The 27,792-nt window shown below is 46.8% G+C and overlaps 1 protein-coding gene and 1 pseudogene across 3 annotated transcripts in view; one reads left to right on the top strand and one right to left on the bottom strand.

Annotated features, from left to right (window-relative positions):
* The window catches only part of STK24 (serine/threonine kinase 24), a 121,824-nt gene that overhangs the window by 72,009 nt on the left and 22,023 nt on the right, over positions 1-27,792 (bottom strand). The window contains exons 1-2 of one of the 3 annotated variants that reach the window (XM_055335905.1): positions 14,827-14,845; positions 686-916 (exon numbers count right to left, since the gene is read on the bottom strand). In XM_055335905.1, coding sequence (XP_055191880.1) covers positions 686-916; positions 14,827-14,829 — 234 coding nt within the window. In that variant the 5' untranslated portion in view covers positions 14,830-14,845. Of the gene's footprint in view, positions 1-685; positions 917-2,420; positions 2,514-14,826; positions 14,846-27,792 lie in introns of those variants that run through there. The other 2 variants (XM_055335903.1, XM_055335904.1) reach the window with 2 other exon arrangements.
* Positions 26,433-26,842, top strand: LOC129516499 (60S acidic ribosomal protein P2-like; annotated as a pseudogene).

Here is a 27,792-nt window from a genome sequence, read left to right on the forward strand (position 1 = left end):
AAGATACTATATTGCTAAGGTCAGTAAAACAGGCATATGTCAAAGGACGTAAACACAAGGGACAGACTTCCGCTCTCTTAGTGGTGTGATTAGAGTGCCCTACACAGCATCTAAAATGGTCCCATTATGGACTGGAAAACCATTTGCTGTGCTCTTTTTTCCTACTCACAGAATCAGGTGAAATCCAGGACAATTTGTGGTGTTGTATTGTAATCTTGAGTCACTGTTTACTTACCTAGAATTCTTCAAAGTCAAACGTAGATAAACTAGTTCACTAAGCAACATTATCAGTTCCAGCAGTTTTTTTTTTAACATTAAATTACACTACATTTGATAACTGAAAATATCAAAAGGCTAAGATTCTCAGGTCGGCACAAGGTTTTACAAAAAACCATGCTAAGGTTAGGTAAGCAAGCCCACAGTTGTTGTTGTAATACCTTCATAAGAAATGTGTCTCTGATGACCAAGTTCCAATCAGACATGCTTTTTTCTTGGAAAGGAACTTCAACAAACATTTTAACCAAAAGATATTTCTATAGGTGACATTGAAGATAAGACTATCAGAGCCAGGTGCCTTTGGAATCAAAGGAACATTTCTCCCTCCTCTGACATCCTCTCCACGCCCTGCTCTGACTCGGTCAAGTACTACACCATGGAAAACCGCATTCTTACTATCAAGCCTTACCTTCAGATAGGAGCCATAATATTTGGTTACGTAGGGACTGTCACACTGACTCAGCACTGTGATTTCTTGCTGTATGTCCTCTATCTCATCTTCAGCTTCTTCCAGGTCAATGATTTTTATGGCAACCACTTTCTGAGTCCGAAGGTCAATGCCCTTGAACACTTCACCAAATGAGCCCTTTCCAATTTTCTCCAGTTTTGTAAAAAGCTCTTCTGGATCTGCTTTCAGGTTCTGTAGGGGAAAAGGAAAAGAAGAGACCTCAGTAACTCACAAGACAGGGACAGATTTTCCCGCATACTTAAAAATACACAGAACACAGTCTTCCAAGAACTGATCTATTTTCTTCATCTGAGGGTCAGGCTGGTTGTGACCACAGCTCCTCACACTTAGGTCACAGGGATTTCTAAGCCTCACCTCTATGAAACATAGCAAGTATGCAAGCAAGGACAATAACCCTGATTATAAAAACTGGGAAAGGCTCCAGTATTTGCATAATTAAGTAAAAACCAAGACACTTATGTGAAAGTGTTAGGATATATGAATTTATTGAAAAACACTCTTGTTAAGCAAATATTCCACTCTCTCCCTTTGTCCCCCGCTCCCCGACAAATTTTCTAAGTTTAGGTAGGCATTTACTGCAACTAGTTAACTAGTACTCAATCATTTCGTAACAGGCCATGTTTAAAGTCCAGCAAATGCAGTCCTATGCATCTTCACCTTTGTCTACTACCTTGGCCTCAACATTTTAACCCAATCCTGGGAAACAATAAGAACCCGTTTTCTTTTGTCTTGTAAACATCATGCCCTTGGAAAAGCTTCTGAAAGCTCTCAATCACTAGCTCATTAGGTGAACCACACACACACACACACAGTGTACATCTCCAAGGGGTCCAGACATAGGGACTCCAACACCCATCCTCACAGCTCCCAGACCAGAAAGGTGTGTGAGCAGCTGAGTTCTCTCAACAGGGAGCAGCCTGTCATCCCCGGGGGATGTCAGTCACAAACTGAGGGGTGAAACTGACATTCGGCAAGAAGACTTGGGGACACTGCCTAGCTCAGCACAAATACTGCTGGCACCACTTGAAACCTCACAGAGTAAGACAGGACCCTGGGAGCCACCACCTCACACACCTTCCCTCAAAAATGCTGCTCATGAACAAGAGGATGCCAGGCCCACCCTCCATGTCTACCAGTCCTTCTAAGAAACTGAAACATGGAAAAGGAAGGAAGATGGGGAAGGAGGAGGGCTGAAAAGGGAGAGAGTATAACAGGCATGGTGGGGGGAGGGGGCTTCTGGGAAGGGGAGTGAAGAGGGGATCGACAGAGAATTACAGCAAGGTCGGCAGCACCATTAGCTAGGTGAGCCCTAGGGGCTAACCAGGCATGAGCCATTAACTTGCTTTCAAGGTGAAACACAGGGAGTTCCAAGCAGTGCCTCCAGAGAAGTGCTGAAACCCAGCCCACCCACTGCCAACGTGGAGATGCTGCTGTGCTGCAGCGTGAACCCCGCGGAAATAGCACACCCCAGGAACACACGCACACACTAAGTCATGGGTGGTCTCACAGACCCCAGAGGCCCTGTTTTTGAGACTACACTAACCCCATCATTTAAAATGAACAAAGTAAGCAAGGAGTGCATCCCGGGGTTGCCAGGAAAAAGGGACACGAGAGAGAGAGAGAGACGTCCACATACAGCAGCTAGAAACTCCCATCTCCCAACCCCTTCCCTCACCTCCATCCCTCCAGGATGAGGGGGGGTGGCCCTCCTCTTCTTCAAGGCCAGTCCTGAGCGCTGAGCTTTTGAGTCCATCCTTCTGTCCCCAGGATAGAGCTTCAGCAGCATCAGCCCCCTACACCAGAGGCTCTTCCATTCAGCCCTCTCTACAGACCCACCACTCCTGGCAGCCTGCTCAGTTTTCTCCCATTGAGAAAAACAGAAACACTGGGCTTCCCTGGTCACCTCTCTCCTTCACGCTCTCCTTCCTTCCTTGAGAGTTCCCTGCAAGTCACCAAGACCAGCCAGGCGCCCTGCCCCTCGCTGGTCACCGCGAGTCTGGCTCCAGCTGAGGCCACCGCTGCAGTGCCTAATCTGATCCTCCTCCAAGAAGCCCTCCCTCTGGTAACTTTCCAGTCCTGGCATCTAAACCCTGCTCTCCACTTGTCTACTCCCCATCCCCCTCCAGCCCCAGAGGATCTTCCTGCACAGACTCCACCCTGGCGGCTGCATCACAGGCATGCCCCCTGGGGGCTCCATGCTGGCTGCCCACCCGTTCTCTACTTATTCTCCTCAGTTTCCACTGTTTGGGATTGTGTTCCCCAAACCTAGCTGCTCAGAATCACCTGGAACATGTGGGAGATCCCAAATCACTCTCTGTCATACATGGGGCAGGGGTGCATAATCCATATTGTTAGACACCCCAAATAGGGGCACCTGGGTGGCTCAGGTCATGATCTCAGGGTCCTGGGACAGAGCCCCAAATTGGGCTCCTTGCTCAGTGGGAAGTCTGCTTCTCCCTCCCCCTGCTCGTGTTCTCTCACTCTAACTAAATAAATAAAATCTTTAAAAATAAAGACTCCAATTGATTCTGATGAATAGCCAGGAAAAACGGTTTTAAATCATCATGTATATGGTAACTTTCAAATTGCTAACTCCAGCCCTGCTTTTTGAATTCTATTTTATTTTTCTTTTTGAATTTTAACTCCTCAGATCAATTACTTGCTAAATATATATTTCTACGTGGACATCTCAAGCTCAACCTACATGAACTGCATCTGTCATTTCCCTGAACTGGCCATTCTCCTAGAGCACACAATCTCACTCAACTAAAAGCTGAGGAAACTCGGGGACTGTGTCTTACTCACTTCGATACCCATGTCCCTGGGCACAATGACCGATGGCCAATAAGTGTCCCTGAGCAGCAAGAAAGCCCCAACCTTACACTGACACAAACACCATCCAGACTACATACTACAAAGAATATCCAAATTCAGAGGGACAGAGAGACCGGGAAAGGGGGAGTGAGGATGGTACCATCTCCAGCTTGAAAGCATAAGGAAGCAGTAGGAAGGGCCATTTGGAATATGCAGGAACAGTGACTCTCAAGTCTTAGGGGCATCAGAACCACCTGGCAGGCTTGTTAAGAGCACAGACTGCCTGACCCCACCCTCAGAATTTCTGGTTCAGTAAAGGTGGGGTGAGGCCCAAGAATCAGAGAGCACCCAAGTAATGCAGACGCCACTGGTCCAGAGACCACACTTTGAGAACCACAGCTCAGGAGAGCTGGGGAGAGAAGCAAAGCAGCCTTGACAAGCTGACATGCCACCAAGGCATAGCTTGTTTTAGGTTATCTAACCTGACATCTCTCTGTTAACTGTCCCACCCCCCATACTAAGAAAAACTGTGGCATTTCCTTTTTAAGAATAGAAAACGAAGCCAACAAAAATGTATCCTAACTCCTACAATATTGGAGAGAATAGCGTGGGAGCTTGCTACCAAGAGAACTGTCAATTAATCACATCTCTCTATGACCATACCGCTTTGCAAGGTGACTGGCCCTCCTTCCAAGAGTCTATGTCCCCATCCCCTGAATCTGCGCAGGTCTTGACACTGGTCTGGCCAACAGAAATGTGGGGACTTCTAAACTCAGACCCCAAAGGGCTGGTTGGTGAGGCTGGGAATAAACGTATGTGGGAGGGACCCACTCGGCGTCTGCAAGCACCCCAGCTCATCCAGCCTCAGTACCACCATTAGCTCACTGCAACCACTTGACAGCACCCAGCAAAGGCCAAACTGCCTGGTCATCCACAGAATCATGAGATTTAATAAATCTGTTGTCTTAAACCACCAGGTTTGGGTGGGCTGGTTATTCACCACCACCAACTGACACCACAATTGTGCCTAGAAGGAGCATGGTGCCGGGACATTGTCTTTTCAATTCACAGCCCTCTGAATCAAGAGAAGCCAGACTTAAGGAGCTGCAACCTGGTGGCCCCACCTTGGCCATCCTTGCCTGAGGCAGGCAGAGCACAGATTTCACGGCCGATGCTGTGCCAGGGGAGCAGGGCAAAAACAGGAGATGAGTATATCCTGCAGGTGTAAGGGACACGGATTCTCTAGGACAGAGGCAAGCTGGCAGATTATTATAGTAACAACTCCATCCCCCTATGTCCACACCCCAAAGCCACTATGCCCTTTGCTCCCACCAAGAGGTAGCCTGAATCAGGGCTTGCCTTGGGATTTCCTGTGATGTTGTGCTATTTCCAAGGTTACACCTTAAGACTCCCAGCAGCATCTGCCTCTGACCTCTTGGAATGTGTCCATCAGCACAAAACTAGGCCTGGGCTAGCCTACTGGAGAGGTCACATGGAGAGGAGCCAGACACGAGCCACATCTCTTGAGGTCAACTGCAGACAGCCAACAATTCTCCAACTGACCACAGGTGCATAAAGAAGCCCAGGCGAGACCTGCGGGAAAAGCTCCCAGGCAACCCCCAGAAATCCTGAGAAATACTCAATCTTCACTCTTTCAGGCCACAAAGTTCTGGAGACATGTTATGCAAGAATAGGAGACAAATTCAACACACACATCACTGCAGGAGAAACGTGTCCAACTTGTGGGAGAGGGGACAGGTGCAGATGGACGTTCTACACTCTGGAGGAGCATTTCATTTTACTAAACTGCCAGATTTTCCTTTGGCCTGACCAAAGACACAGCTGTTCACACTACTGCTTTGCCCATCTTCCCCAAAGCTCCTTCCTGAAGTCTGTACCCATCAGGTTGGCAGCAGCTGCTCTGTATCACATCTGCTTGAGTGTGGTACGTCACTATATGCCACTATGTTAGCAGCTGCAAACCCGGCTACACATGGTCCCTGGCGCCAAGGGAGACATCTGCTGATGCGCTGACAGTGGGGGACTAAACAAGCAGAGTCCCTGGCCCTTTGGCAATTCACTGTCACACCGTATAGCCCCACAGCCATAAGAAAATCAGTGCCAATCATGACCTGAAGTTCAGAAAGGAACTTCAGCATTCTGCTGCCAGAATCTATTCCATGAGCAGAGTAGATCTCCTGGTACAACAGGTGCCATTCTGCAACCATCCTGAGGAATTTCAGTTTATGCTGGGGCACCTGGGTGGCACAGTTTTGGTAAAGTGTCTGGCTCTTGATTTCAGCTCAGGTCTCAATCTCAGGGTTGTGGGATCAAGTCCCATGTTGGGCTCTGCGCTGGGTGTGAGCCTGCTTAAAAGTCTCTCTCCCTCTCCCCTCCCCCACCTCAAAAAACAAAGAAAAAAGAAAAGGAAAGGTTTATGTTGAACTAAAGCACTGGTCATCATCCCGGATGAGAAGGGCCTGCTGGCGCCTCACTCCACCTATCATGGTGCCTCCTCCTGCCTCATGGGCAGCAGGGCCCCACTGCTGGAGCCCCGGCCAGATCCCAGGCAGGAGTCAGGACACACAGCGGCTCAGCCTCCTCTGAGGCAGCGGAAGGTCAGCACCCTCCCACCATCATCTGCCTTCCCTGGATCAACAAGGCCCAGGGGGCCGGTAGCCCAGGGTGGGTGCTGCCTACACATAAACATCCAGCCCTTCGGGTGCTGGACTCCTCACTTGGAAATGCTGATCCAGTGCACCCAGTGCAAATGTCCATCCACACAGCTGACCCAGAGAGATCCTCGTTCTGAGGCAAAGGAGGAAGAGGTGGCTTCTCATGATGGAAGAGCCAGGAATTTCACTTATGTGTTTACTAAACTATATGACCCCAGTGGCTACTTGACATCTAGAAATCTCTCCTCCGACAGAAGGGTCAAGGGGATAGAGAACAACAGAAATAATGGTGTCTCCAGAGAAAAGCACTAAGGAGCAGGCCCGAGCGCCTGTGTATGGTGCCATGTAACACCTGCATAGCCCACTGTCCGCCCCGAAGGCCCTCCAACGTTGCAGTGCTTCTCTGGTCACATCGCCACTGTTCTATGTCCAGAAACAGTCCAGGAAATGACACCTGGATCCATTTCCGGTTGCTTTATTCTCATGTTCATCACCCTTTTCTCCTACCACCACCAGGCTGTCTGGCTCATTAAACCTTGGCTACATTCTGGACCTTCCTATGCACTCACACCTTGTCTTCTTTATTTTTAATTACAAGATCCAGGGAAACCAGCGCATCTGTTATACTTAATCATATTAAGGTAGAGATCCCTAAGAACTGACCAATCTAAGTGGAAGATGCATTCCCTCAGATGCAAGGGTGGGGCACACGTCTGGACTCTGAAAAAGCTCCCAAACTCCAACCCCACAAGCCTGGAAAACCTTAGGGGCTCAAGGACTGTACGAAGAGCTGTAAAGCCAAGAAAAGTGCTCAGGTGAATCCAGAACTAACAGCTGCAAAGAAGTTTCTCACTGATTAAGATATGGAAGTTTTAGGTAACCAGCTACCCTAAAACCTGGGATATCCTAGAAGCCCCGGCCACAGGAAATGAACAGACATGCACACAGCAGGAGTAGTGTCACGATGCAACACGGCACAGCAAGGGCAGGCTGGCCTGCACCTTCAGGATCCCTTTGGAAGGAAAATCCAGGTGTGCAGCATTCTACTCCCTACTCCAATACTCAGCCATGTCCTTCTGGAGCTCCAGCTTCTGCAACAATTCATCGTATTTCATAATCCCTTGAGAGAATTCATTAAATTAGTTCTATGATGACAAGTATTTTATATTTTTAAACCTGAATAGCTATCACTGTTTTCTTTGGATCGTTTCTGGCAATGAAAAATGCACTTGGCATTACTAATCAACTTTCAAAGCTCCTTGGCTTCAGATGTACCACTTGCACAGCCACGCCATACTACGCCGCTCTGGGTTAAAGCCAAGCTTTGCGCTTTGTTTCTCTCTGAGAAGAAGGAGCCGCCAAGTTTGATATGTTCTAACACTTGCTACTGATCACATGACTGTCCCTGCTGCAACGGAGAAAATGATGGATGAGGAGGAGTTAGTGGCAAGTGTGCCCCATCCCCACCTCTGAATCGGGCTAGCATCTACCAATGCATCACAGATCTGTCCTCCTGGAGCTGAGCTTGGCCTCAGAATCCCTCCCTACCATCAACCCCCTCCCCGCAGCCACCACCAATACAGTGGACAGGTACACAGCTGGAACCTATGTGCCAGCCAGGCACAGTCCCACCACCAACACACCTCTCCCCCAGATGCTCACCATTCCTTATCCTTCCACATCTGCCTGACTTTCCCACCCTATGCTCCAATGCTACTAAGGTTACTGTCTCCCGTTTCCAAAGCTGCAAATTCCAGCACCCTAATTCCTCTCCTATCCCAACCTGCAAACTGTGTCCATCATTCTTCTGAAATGTCTCTGTTTGGTCCCCCACCTGACTCCACAGAAGCTGCACCTCCAACTGACCCACTGCCAACCTACCTAAACCCTGGGGGCAGATGGCAGCTTCCTCAAAGCTCATGGTCTTCCTTCATTGCTCAGAACAGCTGGCGACAATGCATCAACTGGAGACTGAAGTCCCACTCACTGTGAATCTAAACCCCAGGGCTCCTTCCTAATCCCACTTCTGACACCTCTGCCACTGACCCTCCCATCACCCACCTTTCTCAACACTGTCTACAAAAGCACCAAGGGTTGCACAGAGTATGATTCCATTTATAGAACATTCTTAAAGTGACAGAATTAAGAGTGATGGAGAACAGCTGCGGGGTTGCTGGGGGAAGGGATGCCGGGTAAGAGGTGACAGGCAGATTCTCTGTGGCGATGGGACAGTCCTGCATCCCGACTATGATAAAATTTCACAGAACTCCCCACCAAATAAAAGTACATGCAAAAACTGATGAATTAGGCCTGCATGTGAGTTAACAGCATTGTGCCAACATCCATTTCCTGGTTTATACAGTGTGAGATACTGTCACTGGGGAGAGCTAGGGGAAGGGTACATGGGAGCGACACAGTGTTTGTTGCAAGTTCTGGCAAGTCTTAAACTATTTAAGAATAAACTTAGTAAAAATTCCTACAATTGGGACTCCTGGGTGGCTCAGCGGTTGAGCATCTGCCTTTGGATTAGGTCATGATCCCGGGGTCCTAGTATCGAGTCCTGCACTGGGCTCCCTGCATGGAGCCTGCTTCTCCCTCTGCCTGAGTCTCTGCCCCTCTGTGTGTCTTTCATGAATAAATAAATAAAATCTTTTTTAAAAAAAATTCTTAAAATATTGAGGGGGGAAAAAAGGCGCCCAACCTCAACTTTGTGTCCTTCTAGACACCTTCTTTCTTCTGGAACCTAAAGAGGCCACCATTATTCCAAGGCTCTAGGTGGGAAATCCCCATTTACTGCTTCATGCTACACAAACCTGACCACTCCCTTGAGCAAAGGCAGCGGCTCCAGTCTCCTAGTTCCCGGAGCACATTTTTTTATGCAGTGGGTGGAAAAGTATATTAACATTTTACAGGTTGTTCCCCCCTCCCCCCCATTCAAGATTCTGATCAACCACTAAAGAATGTACCTTATCATCTCACCAACCTAACCCAGCAAAGAAGTAAGCAGCAAGACAAGATCCAAACTTCCTTAGAAAGCAGTCACAGACATATTCAAACAATCGAGAACAAAAACCCATCCCAAATCCAGAGCATGACAGAGAGAAGGCCAGGAAAATGTAGGCATGGCCTAAAAAGAGACCCAGGGTGCACCCAGCTGCTGCTCTGCTCTCATTTTGCACAGTCTCTCATTTGGGGCAGTGGCTATGTAAGATCTGGAGAGAGAAGACCCAAAATAAACTACTGAGCAGTTATTCAATATTGTCCTTCTCATTGCTTAGGTTACCTGTCAAACTATGGTTTCTAGGGGACCCTGAGCACTTGGGTCCAAACACATGTGTTCAGCTCTCTGCTCTGCCAAATCACCAGGAAGTTACTGAACCACTCAAGTCTGTTTCCACATCTGTAAAATGGGCTAATAGTACACTTTCTAGGATGCTGAAAAGATAAAAGAGCATAAGGAAAACTGCTTTTGTTGTAGTTATTTTTGGTGTTAATACTTAGCTGCCCTTTCTGACAATGCTTGGTCATGACTGCGCAGTTTCTTAAAAGCCTTTCACTTGAACTGGAGACAGAAATAAAGCCCAAAATCACCTAATGCAAAAACCAGTGCACAGTCCACTGCACTCTCCTAAAATTAACTAAAATAAGGAGGCCTTTCTTCCTTTAGGAAACGGATAAGGGAAATTCTAGGAGGCCTAAGAGAGCATCGTCAGAAAGAGAGAAGTAAACATCTGCTAAGGGCTGTGGACGCCAGCCCTCTGGAAGCCACGTGTGGTAGAGGCCACCAGTGGTGGAGGTCAATGAACCACCACCAATGAGGGAGCCAGAGGGCCAGGCCACCTGAGTGGTGTTCCAGCATGAAGCTTCCAGAGAGAGCACTGAGCCACAGACAGAACATCCCCACCTCAAATTAAAAGGCTCTGAGGAGCCCCAGTGGCTCAGCGGTTTAGCACTGCCTTTGGCCCAGGGGCGGATCCCAGAGATGGGAGGATCAAGTCCCACATTGGCTCCCAGTATGGAGCCGGCTTCTCCCTCTGCCTGCGTCTCTGCCTCTCTCTCTGTGTGTGTCTCTCATAAATAAATAAATAAAATCTTAAAAAAAAAAAAAGCTGGAGTGAACATCAGATATGCTCTTTTGGGGATCCCTGGGTGGCTCAGCAGTTTGGCGCCTGCCTTTGGCCCAGGGCGTGATCCTGGAGTCCCGGGATCGAGTCCCACGTTGGGCTCCCTGCATGGAGCCTGCTTCTCCCTCTGCCTGTGTCTCTGCCTCTGTGTCTCTCATGAATAAATAAATAAAATCCTTAATAAATGAATGAATGAATGAATGAATGAATGGCTCTGAGGCCTAAGAAACAATGCTAGGAACTATCAACAATGAAAACTTTCTGAAGACCTTCAGTTTCCTGTAACAGTGGCTATTCTACCCCATAAACCAGACATGGAAAGCAGGCTTGGCTCCACAGGCAGTCTCAGAAGAGATTCAAAGTTAGAGGAGCACAAGCAACTTTACATGGAAGAGGAGGAGACGCCTGGGTGGTTCAGGCTGAGAATCTACCTTCAACTCAGGGCATGATTCTGTGGTCCCAGGATCGCATCCCACATTGGGCTCCCCTGGGAGAGCCTGCTTCTCCCTCTACCTGTGTCTCTGCCTCTCTCTCTCTCTCTCATGAATAAATAAAATCTTAAAAATAAATAAATAAATGGAAAAGAAGAATGAGATAGCAAAGAAGGAAAGATGCAAAGGTATTGTGGGAAAGGGGGGCACATGACACAATGCGCCCAAGCAACTTGCCAAGGGGCTCGTGTGGTTCCCACATTTAGGTGTCCCTAAAACACCTAGGTGGCTCAGTCAGTTGAGCATCCAACTCAGTTTCAGCTCAGGTCATGGTCTTGGGGTTGTGGGATCAAGACCCATGTCGGGCTCTGAGCTCAGGAGGAGTCCACTTGGGATTCTCTCCTTCTCACCCCCCACCTCCCCCACCCCTGCTCACATGCTTTCTTTCTCTAAAATAAATAAATAAATCTTAACACCCATAGTTTTAGACAGTTTGTGAAAGACACATCCCACTAAAAATTCCTAAGCAGAAAACTTGAACTGATGATTTTATCTTTTGCAAAACAAGCTGAAGGCTGGAAGAGAGAAGAAAGCTACATTCTGACACCCGTAGAGGAGCCAGAGTCCCAGAACTCGTGGCCTTCCCCATTTCACAAGTTAGTGGAAAGCTGCAGTTGGAGGCTGTGAAACTCTCTGGTCTTGGATGTGTCCTGGGCAGAATGAAGCCCTAAGAAAAATGACAGAGTGCCCACTCTGAAGGAGGGATCCCTTCCCATTTGCAGCAGTTGTGTGATCAGTCCAATGACACAGGTATGCGACACGCCCTAAACTGGAACACATGGCCACTTGGCTTCCAAAGTTCAAGCAGGTCACAGCTAGTTAAGCTTCCGACTCTTGATCTCAGCTCAGGTGCTGATCTCATCAGGGTCATGCTGTTCAAGCCCCATGTTGGGCTCCACACTGGGCATGGAGCCTACATTTAAAAAAAAAAATTTTTTTTTTTTTTGAGCAGGTCCATCCTCGCCTCCCAAGCTCCAAAGCAAAATACGAGAACAAAAAATGAAGAATCAAAAAACCCGAATTGTCCTCCTACAGCAACACTACTGCATGACTTTGAGCAAGTCCTTAACTTCTCAATAAGACAGAACAATGATGCTTTAAGTATTCATTTACCTCACAGGGGTGTCAGAGGATCAAATTAGCCTAAGTGAGAGAGAAAAAGTAAGGCGCACCAGTGGTTGACTTGTTACCTTTGCTAGAGCTGGCATGGACTTCAGCAAGCACATCTAAGAACAAGTGAGGTCATCTTTAAAATAGCACTCAGTTTGGGAGACATTTTTAGAAATCACTGAAACACTGGCCAAAACACTTACTGAAAACATACCATTTATAACACAATGCAACATGGTCCCAAAGAGAGATTTAAAGACTACTGTCATTCTCAAGTATGGCTTAACTTTATGCTCCTATTTTTTTTAAGACTTATTTATTTATTTTAAAGAGATGGGGAGCAGCAGAGAGAGGGGGAGAGAAAGAATCTTACAGACTCTGCACTGAGTGTGGAGCCCAACATGGGGCTCCATCCCAGGCCCCTGAGATCATGACCTGAGCTGAAATCAAGTCAGCTGCTTAGCCCTCTGAGCCACCGAGGTGCCCCATATTCTTATTTCTTAGTACAAATTATTATTCTCATAAATAAGACATCTAATAGGTAATTACCAGCAAATAAAATGGCCTGCACACCTGTCTCATCAAATTGATCTGTTACATTTCAAGAGGCATTCTACAAGGTAAGATGGGGGAATCTGTCTAATCAAGATTATTACCCTATTAAGGTTTTCTCCCATTCTAACAAGTTTAAAGCTCACTCTTTATTGGGATCTCTCCCATGTCTCCATGCGAAAAAAAAAAAAAAAAAAGCTGCCCCTTAAATGGAATATCTACATACAAAGCCACAATAATGTCTATAAACTGCATCAGGGACAGGCAAGGCTAGGCAGGGAGAGATAGGTAAGGGGCCATGGAATCAGGCTCACAAAACAAAATCCCAAAAATGCTGAGATGTAAGGAAATCAGAGATAAGGGAACAAACAAGACCACCCTGCCCTGGGTATGGGTGGAAAAGATTTTTTTTTTTTTTATGACAGCCATCTGTGACCAACAAAAAATAACCAGACCCCAAAGAAGTAAGCCATTAAAGATGTTATCACTAGTCCTTACTCAAACCAAGTAATGCCACAAGACTGATAAGGCCACAAGCTCCCTGGTCAGTTCTAAATAAAAGACTGTCCATGGAGGAGGCCCACGTTGGCAACTCTGTCAGGATCCGTCTCACTCCTTAGAGCTTTCTCTGTATCCTTGCTTAATAAACTTCTATCGCTTTACTCACTCTCCTCTGTCTGTGAGATTCATTCTTCAGCTTCAAGAGACAAGAACCTAGCTCTCCCACTTCAAAACCATCCCCTCAGAACACTCCAGAAAAGCCGAACATCTTTTCTTGAGTATTTTCCCAGGAATCCTACAACCAGAAACCTTTGCCATGTTGAAACCCCCTCAATTCTGGGAGTGGACGCAGCAAAGAAAGCTTGCCATGCACCCAGGCCTCCTCCCTTGCCTGGAAAGCCCCTCACATACTTCTGGGAAGGATGTCCTGCTTTCAGAGAACTGAATCATCACAATTTAGCACATCTCCCCCAATCAGATCGCTGGGGTTTCCCCTGTAGCCAACCCTAGACACTTTATGACCCAAACAGAACAGGGGAACCCTGAGCGCCTCATTTTGACTCAGCAACAAAGTCTAAGGTCAGGACTTTGGTTTCACACCAAACACCGATTCGGGACACGAGGGCTCCTCTTCGGGAGGGACAAATTTGCAGAACGGTTTCCTACTTGGCCAGCCTGCACCCCTCAAAGCGCAGAGTGATGAGTTGTGCCGGAAGGAGCAGACACACAGTGGAGTGTGCCATCTCCAAGACAGCCTCAGCCTCCTTCAGAAGTGAACAAAAGCCACACACCAACCAGCACATGGGGCCGGGAGAAGCTATGGGGAAGGGTGCCATGATGACCAGCAGCTCCACCTGCTGTGCCACCCCCGGGAGTCACAGGCAGCGGCCTACAGGGCAGCCCTCCTCGCTGTATGTGGGGAGTGACTCCCCACAGGGGCTGCCCACCAGAATCTCCTTGGACCATGAAATCCCAATTATTATTTCAAGCTCCCCAGAAGGATCCACCGTGCAGCCGAGGTTGAAAACCAGTGGTCTGGTCCATAAGATGGCTCCAAGCACAGCAGGACGTTACAGATTCAGCAGGAACACCTGGAGGACCTTTTCTCCTGCTCACCTGCTTTTCTCCACCTGGGAAGGAATCCCATCAGTGACAAGGGATGTCCTCAGGGCTGCGGCATCTCCCCAAGCCTCAGCTTTTCAGTCTTCACCCCATTCCCCCTCAGCCTCCACTGACTTTGGCCTCCTAGTAACTAGCTCATCTCAGCCTCTAGCCCCAAAGGGTGTTTTGTGTATGAACTGGCTAATTTAAGGTCTCCAAAATAAAAACCTTGCTTTACCACACAAAGATTTTTAAATAGCAAATGGTTTCAATCAGCTCAAAGAATGGACAGATTTTTCCAGTCCTTAAAAGAAAGTCTCATTCCTAGCTAACTGATAGACCATTTTGTAACTGGAGGTCTAGGTCGTGCGTTTGTGCAGAAATCTACTCCTTCCACATTACAATAAATCCACTCACCAACAGCCCAGGAGAAGACATTCAGAGCCCGGGTCCAGGAACAGAGCATTTCCTCCTCCCAGTGGTAGCCCTGGCTTTCCCCACCTGAGCCCTCCGAAGCCATTCCAAAGCCACTACCTCACAATCTGGCATGGTAAATGCATTTCTCCCAAACTGCACGCTTCATTTCAACCCTGCAACAGCCCAGCCCTACAACCGAGAAGAAACAGAGTAAACATTCTACGGCATTTGGCACAAAGAAAATTGAGAAAAAGAGATGTTAAACCCCATGAATATTGACGTGTAGATCTACATACCATCAGGAGATTTCAGGAATCCTCGAACTAGTGTCTACTCGAGTATCTTTAACTAAACGTTTATTTAAGGTAGACACTGCCTGAGTACATTTTAAAAACACAAATACAAGTTTAAAAAAAAAAAAAATAAGAAAAAATGACCGCTCCACCTGGTTGAATCTACTGTTTTGGCCTCAGTATCTGATAAATCCCCAGACACACACACGTGTCCACTACCTTAGGAACCACGGTCTGAAGCTCTGTGAGCTCAGAGCTCAAGAGAAGCCACTCCAGAGAGGGAGGGAGAGCAGGTTCAGACCCCTGTGCCAGGGAGGCAGAGGGTCCAGGCTGGAAGAACCCTCACTGGTTTCAAGCTCTTTCTCAGTGCAGACTGAGCAAAATGTTTGAAGGCTCTGACTGCTTGCCTAGTGTCCAAGGCTCACCCACAAGCCCCATGGAGCACAGGGGAATGACAGCAGCAGGAGGCGAGGACACCGGGGCCTGCGGCTCCAGCTTACCCACAGTCACAAATCTTAGTGCGGGTCCCCCAGCCAACTGAGCTTCTGTGCCCCACAGAGCAAACCTCTGACCGCCCCCTCCCCTAGGGGTTGCTGGGTCCACTTTTCTTCCATGAAAGGCTCCCTGCTGACAGATGAAGGCCTGGGGTTTCTCTGGGATGATGAGCAGGCCCAGACACCGAGGCAGAGACTGAAATCCGGCCAGTGCTGTTGGGCAAGCACTTGTTGAAAAACACACAAAGCATTCCAAATAAATTGTACAGCTCATTGAGAAATGAATGTGGGCACCTCCTTCATTAAAACCAACACAAACAGGCCGTGGCAAAGATTCTGACTGTACCCTACTATAATAAGCACCGACAAATACCAGCCACTCCCACTTCCAAAACTCCTCCACACGAAGGCTCTGTGCTAAGCGGTCTTCCTAACCAGGCCTTTCCAGACCTCACCACCACCCCAGGAGAGAGAATATATCCTCACGCCACAGCCGAGGGCACTTGGGCGCTAAAGGTGGGTCACATGCACGCGGTCCCCCGCAGCTAGTCAGGGGTTTAAACCCCACTATGTGTGCATCCAGGGTCATCCTCCGTGTGAGAAAGTGCTTGCAAGCTGCAAGCTTGGCAGGATGCCTGGCTGAGAGGAACCTGGCAAGGTGTGCCCTTGGGTTATCACAGTGGAATGCTACAATCAGCAGAAGGAGTGCAATCTGATGCCACCCCCCAATTCCCCACAGGTGAACTCACCTTTCCTGTATTTTGTATAAGCTTGAAAAAGTCACGAGCATCAGGGAACTCAGACTAGTCTAAAAATTAGACCCAATAGTTTTGGTATAATTATAATTCAATCAATAATCACATTTCCTTTACCTGAAAATTCTCAGCTTTTAGAGGCATTAAGGAGAAAACAGATGAAATAAAAATGCCAAGGCAATGAGCAAGGTTGATTTGGCCTAAGTGGGAATACATGCATCTTGCCCACCAGGGAGACCAAAGATATCACAAGGTCTTTTTCTATCCCTAGGAGGGGTGGCAAGGACAAGAGCGCATGCACGCAGTGTTGGCATCTCACATTTCTCAGAAGTCCAACTGCTCCGACTCAGTCAGTAAGACAACCATCAAGTCAGCTGTCCTGTATGACGCTTGAATGGGTTAAAGCCTCCACAGTGGTGTGCTAGAGCAGGGGCAGCACACCTTTTCTGGGAGCACACAGTCAACACCCCAGCTTTGTGGGCCAAATAGTCTCTGCTGCGTATTCTTCTTTTCCCTCTTTCTTTAAACAACTCTTTACAAATGGAAAAACCATCTTAGCTCATGAGCTGACAAAAATGGGCCAAGGACAGCTGTAGGTTGCCCACCCCCACACTAGACCGCCCAGGGTAAATACATTAGCCCTGGTCTACTGCCCACCATACTGGTTAGGCTGCCCGCTGCCTGGTCCCAGCGAAGGAACCCAGTACCAGCTCCCAGCACAGGACAGGAGCTGCCCAGGACTTCAGAAATCAGTGCCGTGCATCCCTCAACAGAACCTAGAAGCATACTCCTTCCCCCTCATCCTCACTGCCATGCCCCAACACCGGTCCTCCAGCTTCCCAAAGAGAAAGGACCAGTCTCCTCATCTCCTCACCCAACCCTCAGAAGAAAATACTTCTACAAGTGAGAAAACAGAGCGCAAAAAGTCTGTGTTACTCACCCGGGGACACAGAGCCAGAAGCGGTGTTCAGCTCTAAAGCCAAAGTTCTATTACTCTACACTGTGACCCCTAAAACCCCATCTCAAATGGACAGGCTACCTGTTAAGGAAATTTTTTTAAGATTTTATTTATTTATTCATGAGACACAGGAGAAGAGGCAGAGACACAGGCAGAGGGAGGAGTAGGCTCCCTGCAGGGAGCCCGACGCTGGACTCAGGACTCCGGACTCCATCCTGGGACCATGGGATCAGGCCCCGAGCCACAGACAAATGCTCAACCACTGAGCTACTCAGGTGCCCCGAGGATATTTATTTTTATAGTTAGTGCTAGTGATGGAAATCTCCTTGGGCCCGGGCCCCCTAGGGCAGGGTTCCAGTCAGCCAGTCCCCTCAGGTCCACCTGTCTAGAAGGGGGAAGAACCACTTGTCTTCAAACACTCTCTGGTCTGCCTTGAACAAAGCCATGCTTATATCAGCCTCCCCCACTGCCCTGAAGGAGCGCAGGTTAGACAGCCCAGTACCTGGCATGTAGGAGACCCTCTGTAAATGTCCACTGCATGAATCAAATGGGTAAAGCAATGTAGAGCCTGGAGGCCTGGAGGCTAAAGCCACAGGCCCTACGAGATTAAAGAGCCAGTGGACTTGGCCTCACCAGCTATGAGACAGTGGCTCGCATCTGGCTTGCTGCCCACTGCTGAGACAGTGGCTTTCAAGAGGGAAGCTCTGCGCTCCCTGGTGGGAATATTAAACAGGAAGCAAGAAGGAGCAGTATTATTTCTGGTCCTCGTTTGGGTACAGTGCCACCGCCTCTCACCCTGTCAGTGGTTAACAGACCCTGCATGGAGCCCGACTGCCTGGATCAGATCTCAGCTCTGATGATGGACCCTGGACAAGCTACCGAGGTGCTGGGGACCTCAGTTTCCTCTTCTGTCAAGGAGGACAATCAAAGCACCTGCACTGAAGGTGGTGGGAGGCAAAGTGAGTTCACCAGTGCCAAGGGCCTGGGCACCCAGCTGTGTGAGCCCGCATTATCATCCCTCCACTATCTGGTTCAAAGTTCTGCTCAGGTTTCGGCGCCAGCAGACCCCACCCTGCAGATTTCACTGGTGGCCAGCGGCCTGCGTCCTGCCTGCTGGCATCACAGCGGACACTTGTGTTCTGTCACCCGTCATCAGTGTCACGAATCCACAGGGACTCCACAGATTTTCGTCACTTCCAGAACCTCCTCCCTGAGGACCACACCAGCCACCAGGTTTTAACAAAAGAAAAAAGTGTTGGGCCCTAACACAAAGCATTTGCTCAGGTGACATTTGTCATCCCTTTGTCGCTTTATGTGCATGTACCTCAAGTTGACCTTCGGCTCTAGAGAGATGTTAACTCATTTTATTCATTTTCTGCCCTCTCTGTGGACCGTCCTCCACCTCCTCCTATCCTGTGTCTTACACACACACACACACACACACACACACACACACACTCACGTGTGACAGCAATATTCCCTATGCTCCAGGAGTGGCCCACCTGCCACCTCAGCTCCCACGCAGCCCCTGCCCACCCTTCCTTCTGGTCCAAAGTGAGGCAGAAAAAACATCCTCGTTACAGAAGAAAACCACAGGACAGGTACCCGAAGGCTGTCTCGGCTTCTGGACTCTACCAGAAGGAAAATCAAGTGAGGAGACGCAGCGGTCCGGGGCTGGGGAATGACTGAAAGGAAGGCTTTCAGAACTGACGCTGACACAGTTATATTCCCACAGGCCCTGACATCCACCAAACAGAACAGAAAGGACAAGTTTCTATTAACTCATCCTCAGGTCCACTCGGCACACTGTTCTCCATTTCCATCCTGTTCACTCTAATCATGATGCACACACCTCTTGGGTGGGTGGGTTAAGACGGCTAAGAGCCTAATATGCCTCCAGAGGCTAAGTAACATAACAACTTCTGTTGTTGTCAGATTGTTTTTCTCCATTCTGCCATATTGACGGAACAGTATGAACATCAAACTGGAAGTAGTGATCAATCTATTAAATCTATTAAAACTGCATTGCCCCTTCCTGCAGTAAATTGCTAGAGGGAGATAAAACGACGCAGCCACTTCAGAAAGGAGTTTGGCAGTTTCTCCAAAACTTAAAACATTAGACCACCATATGCCCCAGCAGCTCCACTTCCAAGAGGACTGGAACCCCAGGAGTTCGCACAAAGACACACATGCGAATGTTCACAGCAGTATTATTCATAAGAGCCAGACGCTGGAAACAGCGTGGATGTTGGTCAGCTGGTGATGGACAGACAAAATGAGGCCCATCCATACAATGGGATACTATTTGGCAATGAAAGGGACCACGCTATGGACACATGCCACATCACGAACCTCAAAAACATGTTAAGTGAAAGGAAACAGTCACAAGACACCACAGACTGAATTCATTTATATGAAGTGTCCAGAAAAGGCAATGTGATGGAAACCAGGGGGCCGGGGGGCTGGCGGAAACAGAGGAGGCATCCCACTGCGGGTATGTACATGTTCTAAACTCACAGTGAGGTCTGCACCTCTTGGTAAAGTACTTAAAATTATCACTGAATTACACACCCTAGGGAGTACCTTTTGTAGCATGTAATATACCATAAAACCGTTTCAAATACACTGCATACTTGTATTCATCTATCTGTGTCCCCCAAATGCCTGTGAGGTCTACAAGGACAAAGACTTCACTCAGTTCATCTTATCTCATCACCTCACTGAAAACCTGGCATATAGGGAGAGCTAGAATGTCCAGAGAATGAGTGATTTGGGGGGGGGGGGGAACAAAACAAAAATGTTTTCGCGTTTTTCCAAAGCATTCTGATTTGCCAAAACTTCACCTCCCTGACCATTCTTCCAGCCCATCTGCCCCCAAACACTAAGGCCAGGGCAGACCACAAGGCAAGAGTATCCATGAAGCTTCACACCACCCAAAAGTGACTCCCAACGCCTCTCAATGTGTCCTGACCAACTATTTATGAAGGGCAGTGTTGGTCTCCATTCAGAGTTTCAAAAGCAAAAGTGGTTTTCTTAGGTTTTCATTGTGGCATTATTATGAAAACTTCTGGGGTTGTGAGTAGAGATGAGCATGATTTTAGTATCAGATTCAAAAAAGGTGAAGGCTCAGTGAAATCACATTCTAATTTAAAACAAATTCTTAACTTCTTTCAGGGAAGATTTATTTTTAACTTAGAAGCAGCCCATTTAATAAACATACCAGATACTGTCCCAAGAGGATTAAGCACAGCAAGCAAAGCGGTAAGCTTGGACTCACTTGTGTTCTGCGCCATTTTGTCTGCCTACTGAACAGAACTCCAGAAGAGGACGTTTCAACAGATCATAATTATTAAGGAAGAGAACTACACTAAGCTTGCTTTGAAATGCAAGGTTTTATTTTCTCAACCAGTATTGTAGCAAAAATAATGCAGGAGTAAAAACATATTGCTTACCATATTCCACACTGTTTGCACTTCACATATGTATGTCCTACCATCCCCAGTTTAAGTAATAACCAGTATCTGTCATTAAACAGAGAAATAAAATACACTTCCTCATGGTATAAGTGTGAAGTGGAGTGGTTAAGGGTGCAGGCTTTTGAGACAAACTGGTTCAAATCTTGCCTCCACCACATATTTGCTTAATGATCTTGGGCAATTCACCTAACCTTTGTGTTGTGGTTTCTGTATCTTTTGGAGGAGGTAAAGATTAAATCATTTAATTTCCTCTAATCGTAGGCCATTTACCCCACACCTTGAAGACTGAGGTGTTCACAAAACTGCATTTTTTTCTGGACACGGTAATCAACTCTCAGGATGTCATAATTTCTGGCACCACATTCCTCCAACTCCAGTGTAGACTGGTTATGTCAGCTATTTTCAAGTATTATAAATGGGGACTTAAATGAGCAACCTTTGGGAAGGTGTGTGAATCAAAATAAATACTGCTGAGCAAGGATCATTCCAGCCAACTCCCTCTTGTCTATTAGGTTAGTGCAACGAGTCTGACAAAAACACCACATTTATCCTTTGCACATTCAAAAAACCGTCTCTATCTGTAAGTGGGTTGGTTCCAACTTCCTCCCAGCCCTGTGTTTTACTGATGGTAACTACAACCGAGCCGACCTCACAGATCCTGGGCTCAATTCAACTAGAACACAGTCATCCCTCACACCCCTCATACAGATGACTTGAGACCCCAGAAACAGCATACAAAATAGTTCACCTAATTCCAATTAGGAAACAGACACATCAAATCTCACACCGCCTGAGATTAATAAATACCCAGGTTTCCAGGCTCATGTCCCCAGCACCACTGTGTATCAAATCCTGTCTGAGGAGGGCAAACACCCATGTGTCAGGGAGAGCCACCTCACCTGAAATGCCAGCAAGGTAAAAGGAAGAGGGGAGATGGCGTCCAGGCTATATGCTCCTGGGCTGAGTAAGAAGAAACAGCCAGTCATGCTACCCTCCCAAAGATTACGGCCTCAGTGAAACCCTTCCCAACTCAAAGGATACTTTCAGAGCTGCTGCATTCCCAAAAAAGAGAACTAAACAATTGAAGGGCAAATCAAATGAATAATGCAATAAAGTTGCCCCCCCAACCCCTACCCCACCCCCACAACCGCGGGCTGAACTGCAGTGTGAAGTGCCATAGATTTAAAGGAAGCTCACACAATCGTCCCAGTATAGTAACTCAACTTTGATTCAGAGGTCAGATTTTTGAAACCTCAACCCTCCGGAAGCAGGAAGCCTTCTGCTTCCAAGCACAAAAAGGCCTCCAAGAACAGAAAGAGCGGTCACGAATCCTAAGCCCTGGATTCGCAGGCACTGCTCTGCACAGGAGGGGACCTCAGGCCCTCAGAACATTCTGGTCCACTATCAACACACACTCTAAGAAAGGGCCCTGACCCACAGCAGATGAGAAGTAGCAGCTGGGGCAAAGGCGGGCAACGCCCCGGAGTGGCTCTGGTGGCAGTGGAAGGGAGGAACATGCAGAAAGCCACCACTCCCCCGTTCCCAAGGTAGCGCCCAAGGACACCACTGACTTTCGCACCTCCCAAATGTGCCAGGAAATGCCAGCCATCCCCTCTGGGGTGAAGTCTGAAAATACCCTGCTAAAATAATAAAGAGAATGCCCAAAAAAGGATCTGCTTCTGATACAAAAAGATTCCAGCCCCTGCACCAATGATAAGTTTCTCCTTAAAATTATCCTCTTTTCAGTATTCATTTCTCCAAATTGGTGGGGGGGGGGGAACCTCCATAAGGAAGGTCCCCTGCATAAGGAGGCTATCATGCTCCTGTCGCATACTGGGTGACAAGTGGGGTTGGGCTGGGTTGGGAGGAGCCGGGAACATCATGAACATCACGGCCTTGGCCAATGATGGTGACACACCTTGACCTCCCACCAGCAAGAAAGGGAAAGTCATCAGTACACACTGTGGAAGGAAGCTTAACCTAACAGACACATCTTTAAAGGATTTCAACAAAACAATGAACCATTTACTACTGGGTATTTGGTAGACTCAGTCACCCGTGCATCTATCTATTCCAGATCAACCACAAGCACTACAAAAGCTTCGTTCTCCTTCTGAGTCCTTCTTGGTCCTATGCTCAAGGAGAACAGCACATGAGGCAGACTGGCCAAGTGTGAATACTCGGGCGCTAAGTCGCAGTCGATCATGCAGATGGAAGCCGGGCTTAGTAACTGTAAGAAGATTCCCAGAGACAGAAGGCAAATGAAAGGCACATTTATGCCCTCCCTCCTCCTCCTCCGATCTACACTGAAGGTAATAAAAGAATGAAATGAGAAGAAAAGTCCAACTACAATCAAATTAGGAAACAGCCACAGCCCTAAAGACTGCCTGCCAAATACAGTGACACCTGAGCCAAGCTGCAGGAAAAGCAGGGACCCAATCCTCAACTGGCTAGGCCCTGGGCAAGAAGCAGCTTCTCTGAAAATGAAAGAAGCTATTTTCTAGGAATGGCAGAGGCAGAGGCTGTTAGGCAGGATTCTGGGGTGCTGTGCAGGAGGTCCAGCTGACCAGGGTCATCCCCACTAACCTAACCAGGAAGATAAGCCAGCTTTGTACTGCTGACCCAAGGCAGCTGCTGTGGGAATCTGGGGATCAAGTCATCCCAAGGAAGAACAAGTGAAGGCAGGAAGGAGCACGCCCCTGGCCAGGTAGACCTGAGATGGCAGGTGCTCCAGGGCAGCTCTTGCGTCCCTACACCTGACCACAGACCACAGGTCCGGACAGAACTCGCCCTTTGGAGGTGCCTCCTGAGTCGAAGGCACCCATGCAGAAATTCTACTAAAGGAAAAGGCAGTGGAACAAAACAATACAACAAGCAAAGGGCTGAAGGAAAATGCCATCTCATCCTTAGAACTTCCCAAGGAAGAGGAGGAAAAGTTACAAATACTGCTCTTAACTCAAAGAAGCTGAAGGGGTGACATATGGAAGTGCAGAATCACTTAAACCAATCTAACACTGTATGTTAACTAACTGGAATTTAAAATTAAGTTAAATTTTTTAAAAAGAAACTAAATAAAATCAGGACACCCTAATTTTTTATTCTCAAAAAAAAAAAAAAAAAAAAAAGACTAGTCACTACAGTTGAAGCCATCACCCAAATAAACATCACGTTAAAAGCAGAAAAACTGCCACAAACAAGGAGAGGGAGAACAAACATCATCTGAAAATGAAGGACTAAAAAAGATACAAGTGACCAGAGAAGCAGCTAGCTCAGGAAGCAACAAAGACTCCAAATACATACATGAACAGTATCTAAAAACAAAAGGAAGGAAATAAGTCCCACTTCTAGTGTATCCTAAGGAATAACTAGGTAAGTGGAGAGATTCAGAGTCACTGGCATTCTTTTTTTTTTTTTTTTTTTAAGTTGCAAACTGTCTAACCAGGTATCAATGTAGGATCAGTTTCAGGAATTATTCTGCAGCCATACAATGAAATACCAAGCAGCAACTCAAAATAATGATGATTTACTGACATGGAGAAATATTCCAACGTTTAACAGGAAAAAGCACATTACTGAGCAGTAGTACATGTTACAAGGGCTCCATTTTTGTCGTGCGTGGAAGGGGCAAGTGGGTAACACACATTCACAGGAAACAGCTTCAGAAGGGTGTACACCAAAATATTAACAAGTGTTTATTTATGGATTTATCGATGGTTTTCTACATAACCCCAATTGTTACCAATGAGCTTATTTTACAAATTTATACTAAGAAAAAGCAGTGCTATTAAGACTCTCATTTTTAATGAGCACATATAAACACATACATACGCTGAAAGGTTTTTTTGGTTTGTTTTTTTTTTTAAAGGCTAGACTTCACACTTCAGGAAGATTTTAAGTTTGTGGTCCCAAATTCTTGGCTCAAACCATTCTGGTTGCAAAAGGTCAGTTTTCAGACATCTCTAATCCATTACCCTAAATCAATCTGGACAATAATCAAGAAGCTAAAAACAGCAAATGTGCTTCTATAATAGAGTAAACATCCTGAATTGTATTATACAACACTGTAACTACTGCATTTCTGTTAAACAATTCTCTCCGTAAAAAAAACCAATAAACAAAACCAAAATACTAAAAAAGATAAATAAAAGATAAAAAAGATAAATCATCTGGGAAAAAAAATTCTGCTATATTTGCGTTTATTTTTTAAGCCCATTTAAATTTTTCTTCTGAAGCTAAAAAAGAAACACCAAAGCTTAAAGAAATTGGAAAATCATAGGAATTTCTGAAGATATAGATGTTACTCAATACCCTTAAAAAAATCTTTGTCATTCTAGACTTCATTGAAAAATGAGAGAAATAGTTTCAACATACAAAATCATTCAGTTTAAAGGACAGCATGTTTATAATTACACATGGATCCTCACTTTCAGACAATAAGGTATGGCAAGAAAACATCGGTAGCAGGGCCCAAGTGATGAGTACGATGCCCCTTTCACAACGGACACATGATAAAGGGCGGGTCCGCACTGATCACCTTGTCCCACAACACTGGGGTCTCCCACCAGATATGCGGAAGATCTCAGATGGCCCAAACAGATGGCCTACTGACCTTCTTTCCACTAAACGTTACAAAAGCCAAACCCTGGAGTAATTCATTTTACAAAAAGACTTCTTGATATTTTTGGTTCTACTTTCTTTTAATGATGAAAATTATCAGACCTGTCAAAAAGCTTGAACTATGGATGATATTGTCATAAGGAGACAATTTTACCAAGAATATGGCAAACAGAGGCTTTCTTCTATTCAGTGGCCAACTCAAGGCCTCACGGACAGCAAAGGCCTCACCCTGACTACCTGCTGTCCCTCTCCTTGGCCTCCTTTCAACCAACCCAAAGATAAGCAGGCTGGTTGCTCCTTTCCCTAATTATCACCCACAACAGGGCTTCCTATCTCTAATTCTACAAATGAGGATGGCACACCCTCCATCACAGAAAGTCAAGTTCCTATTTCTCACTTCCAAAATGGTGTCAAGAGAGAAAATCAACAGCAGGCTCAAAAAAGCCATAAGATGGATTTTCCTCAACTGGAAATGGACATAACACATTAACTCTTCACACTGCCACTTAAACACTTATAGAGTTATTCCCACCTTGATCTCTGAGGCCCTCTAACATCTCAGCTCCCCTTCTTTCTACACCTTTGAAAAACAATTTTGTTATTAAACAGAGTACTGTGTGTTGTTTTCCCAGTATTTGTACTGAGACACCTCTCCACTGATTCCTGCACAGGTAGGCCATGGCAGTGGGGGAGGCAAGAGGAGGAGGTGTAACCTTTAATTGCAATTCATTGTTTTCTCTACAAGGCCCCTAGATGTATTCAGCTATCAACCCAGAAACCTTGGCCTTATTACCAACTCCTTCTGACCAACTGAGCAAACTGAAAAAAGTGCATTAACACATACAAGTAACCTTTTCTATATATCTCAATATCACAGCCTCAATCACCTATCCAATCAAATACTCCAATAAATCCATCCCAATTCTGTATGTAATTATTCTCCATACAGAACAATCTGCTGCTAAGCCCTCTGATGATGCCATTTACAGAGCTGGATCACCAATTTCTTCCTGGAGAATTCAACTGAAAACCCCAACTCTGCAGTCCAGTAGGCAAATCCACTAGAGAACCTGGCATAGCATGAAAAATATGGCACCCATGGCCAGATGCATGTGGCTTCAAATCCATCTCCATTTCTTACTAGTTACTTGTTTCTATAGGCCTAGGTTTACTCACCTGCAAAAGAAGAGACAAATGCATACATACTATAGTTTTCCTGAGAATAATAAATGAAAAATTTTTTAAACTGGTATATAGCAAAAAAAAAAACTGGTATATAGCTTTTTTTCCATCCCTGACGCCACCGAGGTCGCACGCGTGAGGCTTCACCACCGCCGAGATGCGCTACGTCGCCTCCTACCTGCTGGCCACCCTCAGGGGCAACACCTCCCCCAGCGCCAAGGATGTCAAGAAGATCCTGGACAGCGTGGGCATCAAGGCGGATGATGACCGGCTCAACAAGGTCATCACCGAGCTCAACGGGAAACCATCGAGGACGTGATCGCTCAGGGTATTGGCAAGTTGGCCAGTGTGCCTGCTGGTGGGGCTGTGGCCGTGTCTGCCGCCCCAGGGTCTGCAGCTCCTGCTGCTGGTGCTGCCCCAGCCGCAGTGGAGGAAAAGAAAGACGAGAAGAAAGAGGAGTCCGAGGAGTCAGACGACGACACAGGATTCGGCTTATTTGATTAGGGTCCTGCCCACCCCCACACACTGGCAAATAAAACCCTTTATGTGAAAAAAGAAAAAAAAAAACAAACTGGTATATAACCAATGTTCTCGTGTTCCCATCGTAGTTTGACCTGAAGTCTTAGTTGTGTTTTTCTTCTGAGTCACAAATGTTCAAATTACACGCAGTAGTAGTTGAAACACAGATGACTGGCATGTAGTAAATTTCAACTAATGGCTGGATAGGAGAAGATAAATCTTGCAAGTGTCAAGGAGCTGACCTGTCCCAAGGGTTTATCCTCAAATCACACACCAGCCATGTACACATGCCACTACTCCCCCTCACACCACATCTTTCTCTACGAAAAATTAATTATCTATTTAATCTAGTCAACTATTCGATCTACTATATGACCTTCAAGATACATCTGGATCTCTCAGGGAAGACCTAAGTAATGATGAACACAGAAGCCTCCATCCTTAGCCCCAGTTGGCACCACAGTGGTCACGAAGCAGGGACCTCTGCAACTGGGCTAACGCAATTCCACTGGCAACACCACCCTGAGACAGTATAGACAACACATCCTGTGACATACAAAGGGTTTTCTTCACTTCAACCATCTGAAATATCTTCAGCTAATCACAAACTAAGACTATCAACTTCCTGTATTAGCCTAATGCCACCCACTCTTCCCTGCTAAACCCAACTAACCTCACAGGGTAGGAAGTGACATCTTACAACTCTTGAACAATCCTGACTTTTCTACAGGAATCTCACTCATTCAGCTCACTGATACATTCCATGTGATATAGCTATAGCTCTAATGCCGCAGGTTCCCCCTCAGCAGCCAACCTCCACCATCCACAAAGGGGTTTTCACCCTAAGTAATGACACATCACTAATGCTGATGGTCACTGCCAACTGAGGGGACTCCTCAGAGAAGGGGAAAGCTTCCTTGTTTCTAATGCTTTCTATTAAATAGGGTCTGGCTCCTTCCCATACTAGT

The sequence above is a fragment of the Nyctereutes procyonoides genome, unplaced genomic scaffold, assembly GCF_905146905.1.
Source record: "Nyctereutes procyonoides isolate TBG_1078 unplaced genomic scaffold, NYPRO_anot_genome, whole genome shotgun sequence".
Taxonomy (NCBI): Eukaryota; Metazoa; Chordata; class Mammalia; order Carnivora; family Canidae; genus Nyctereutes; species Nyctereutes procyonoides.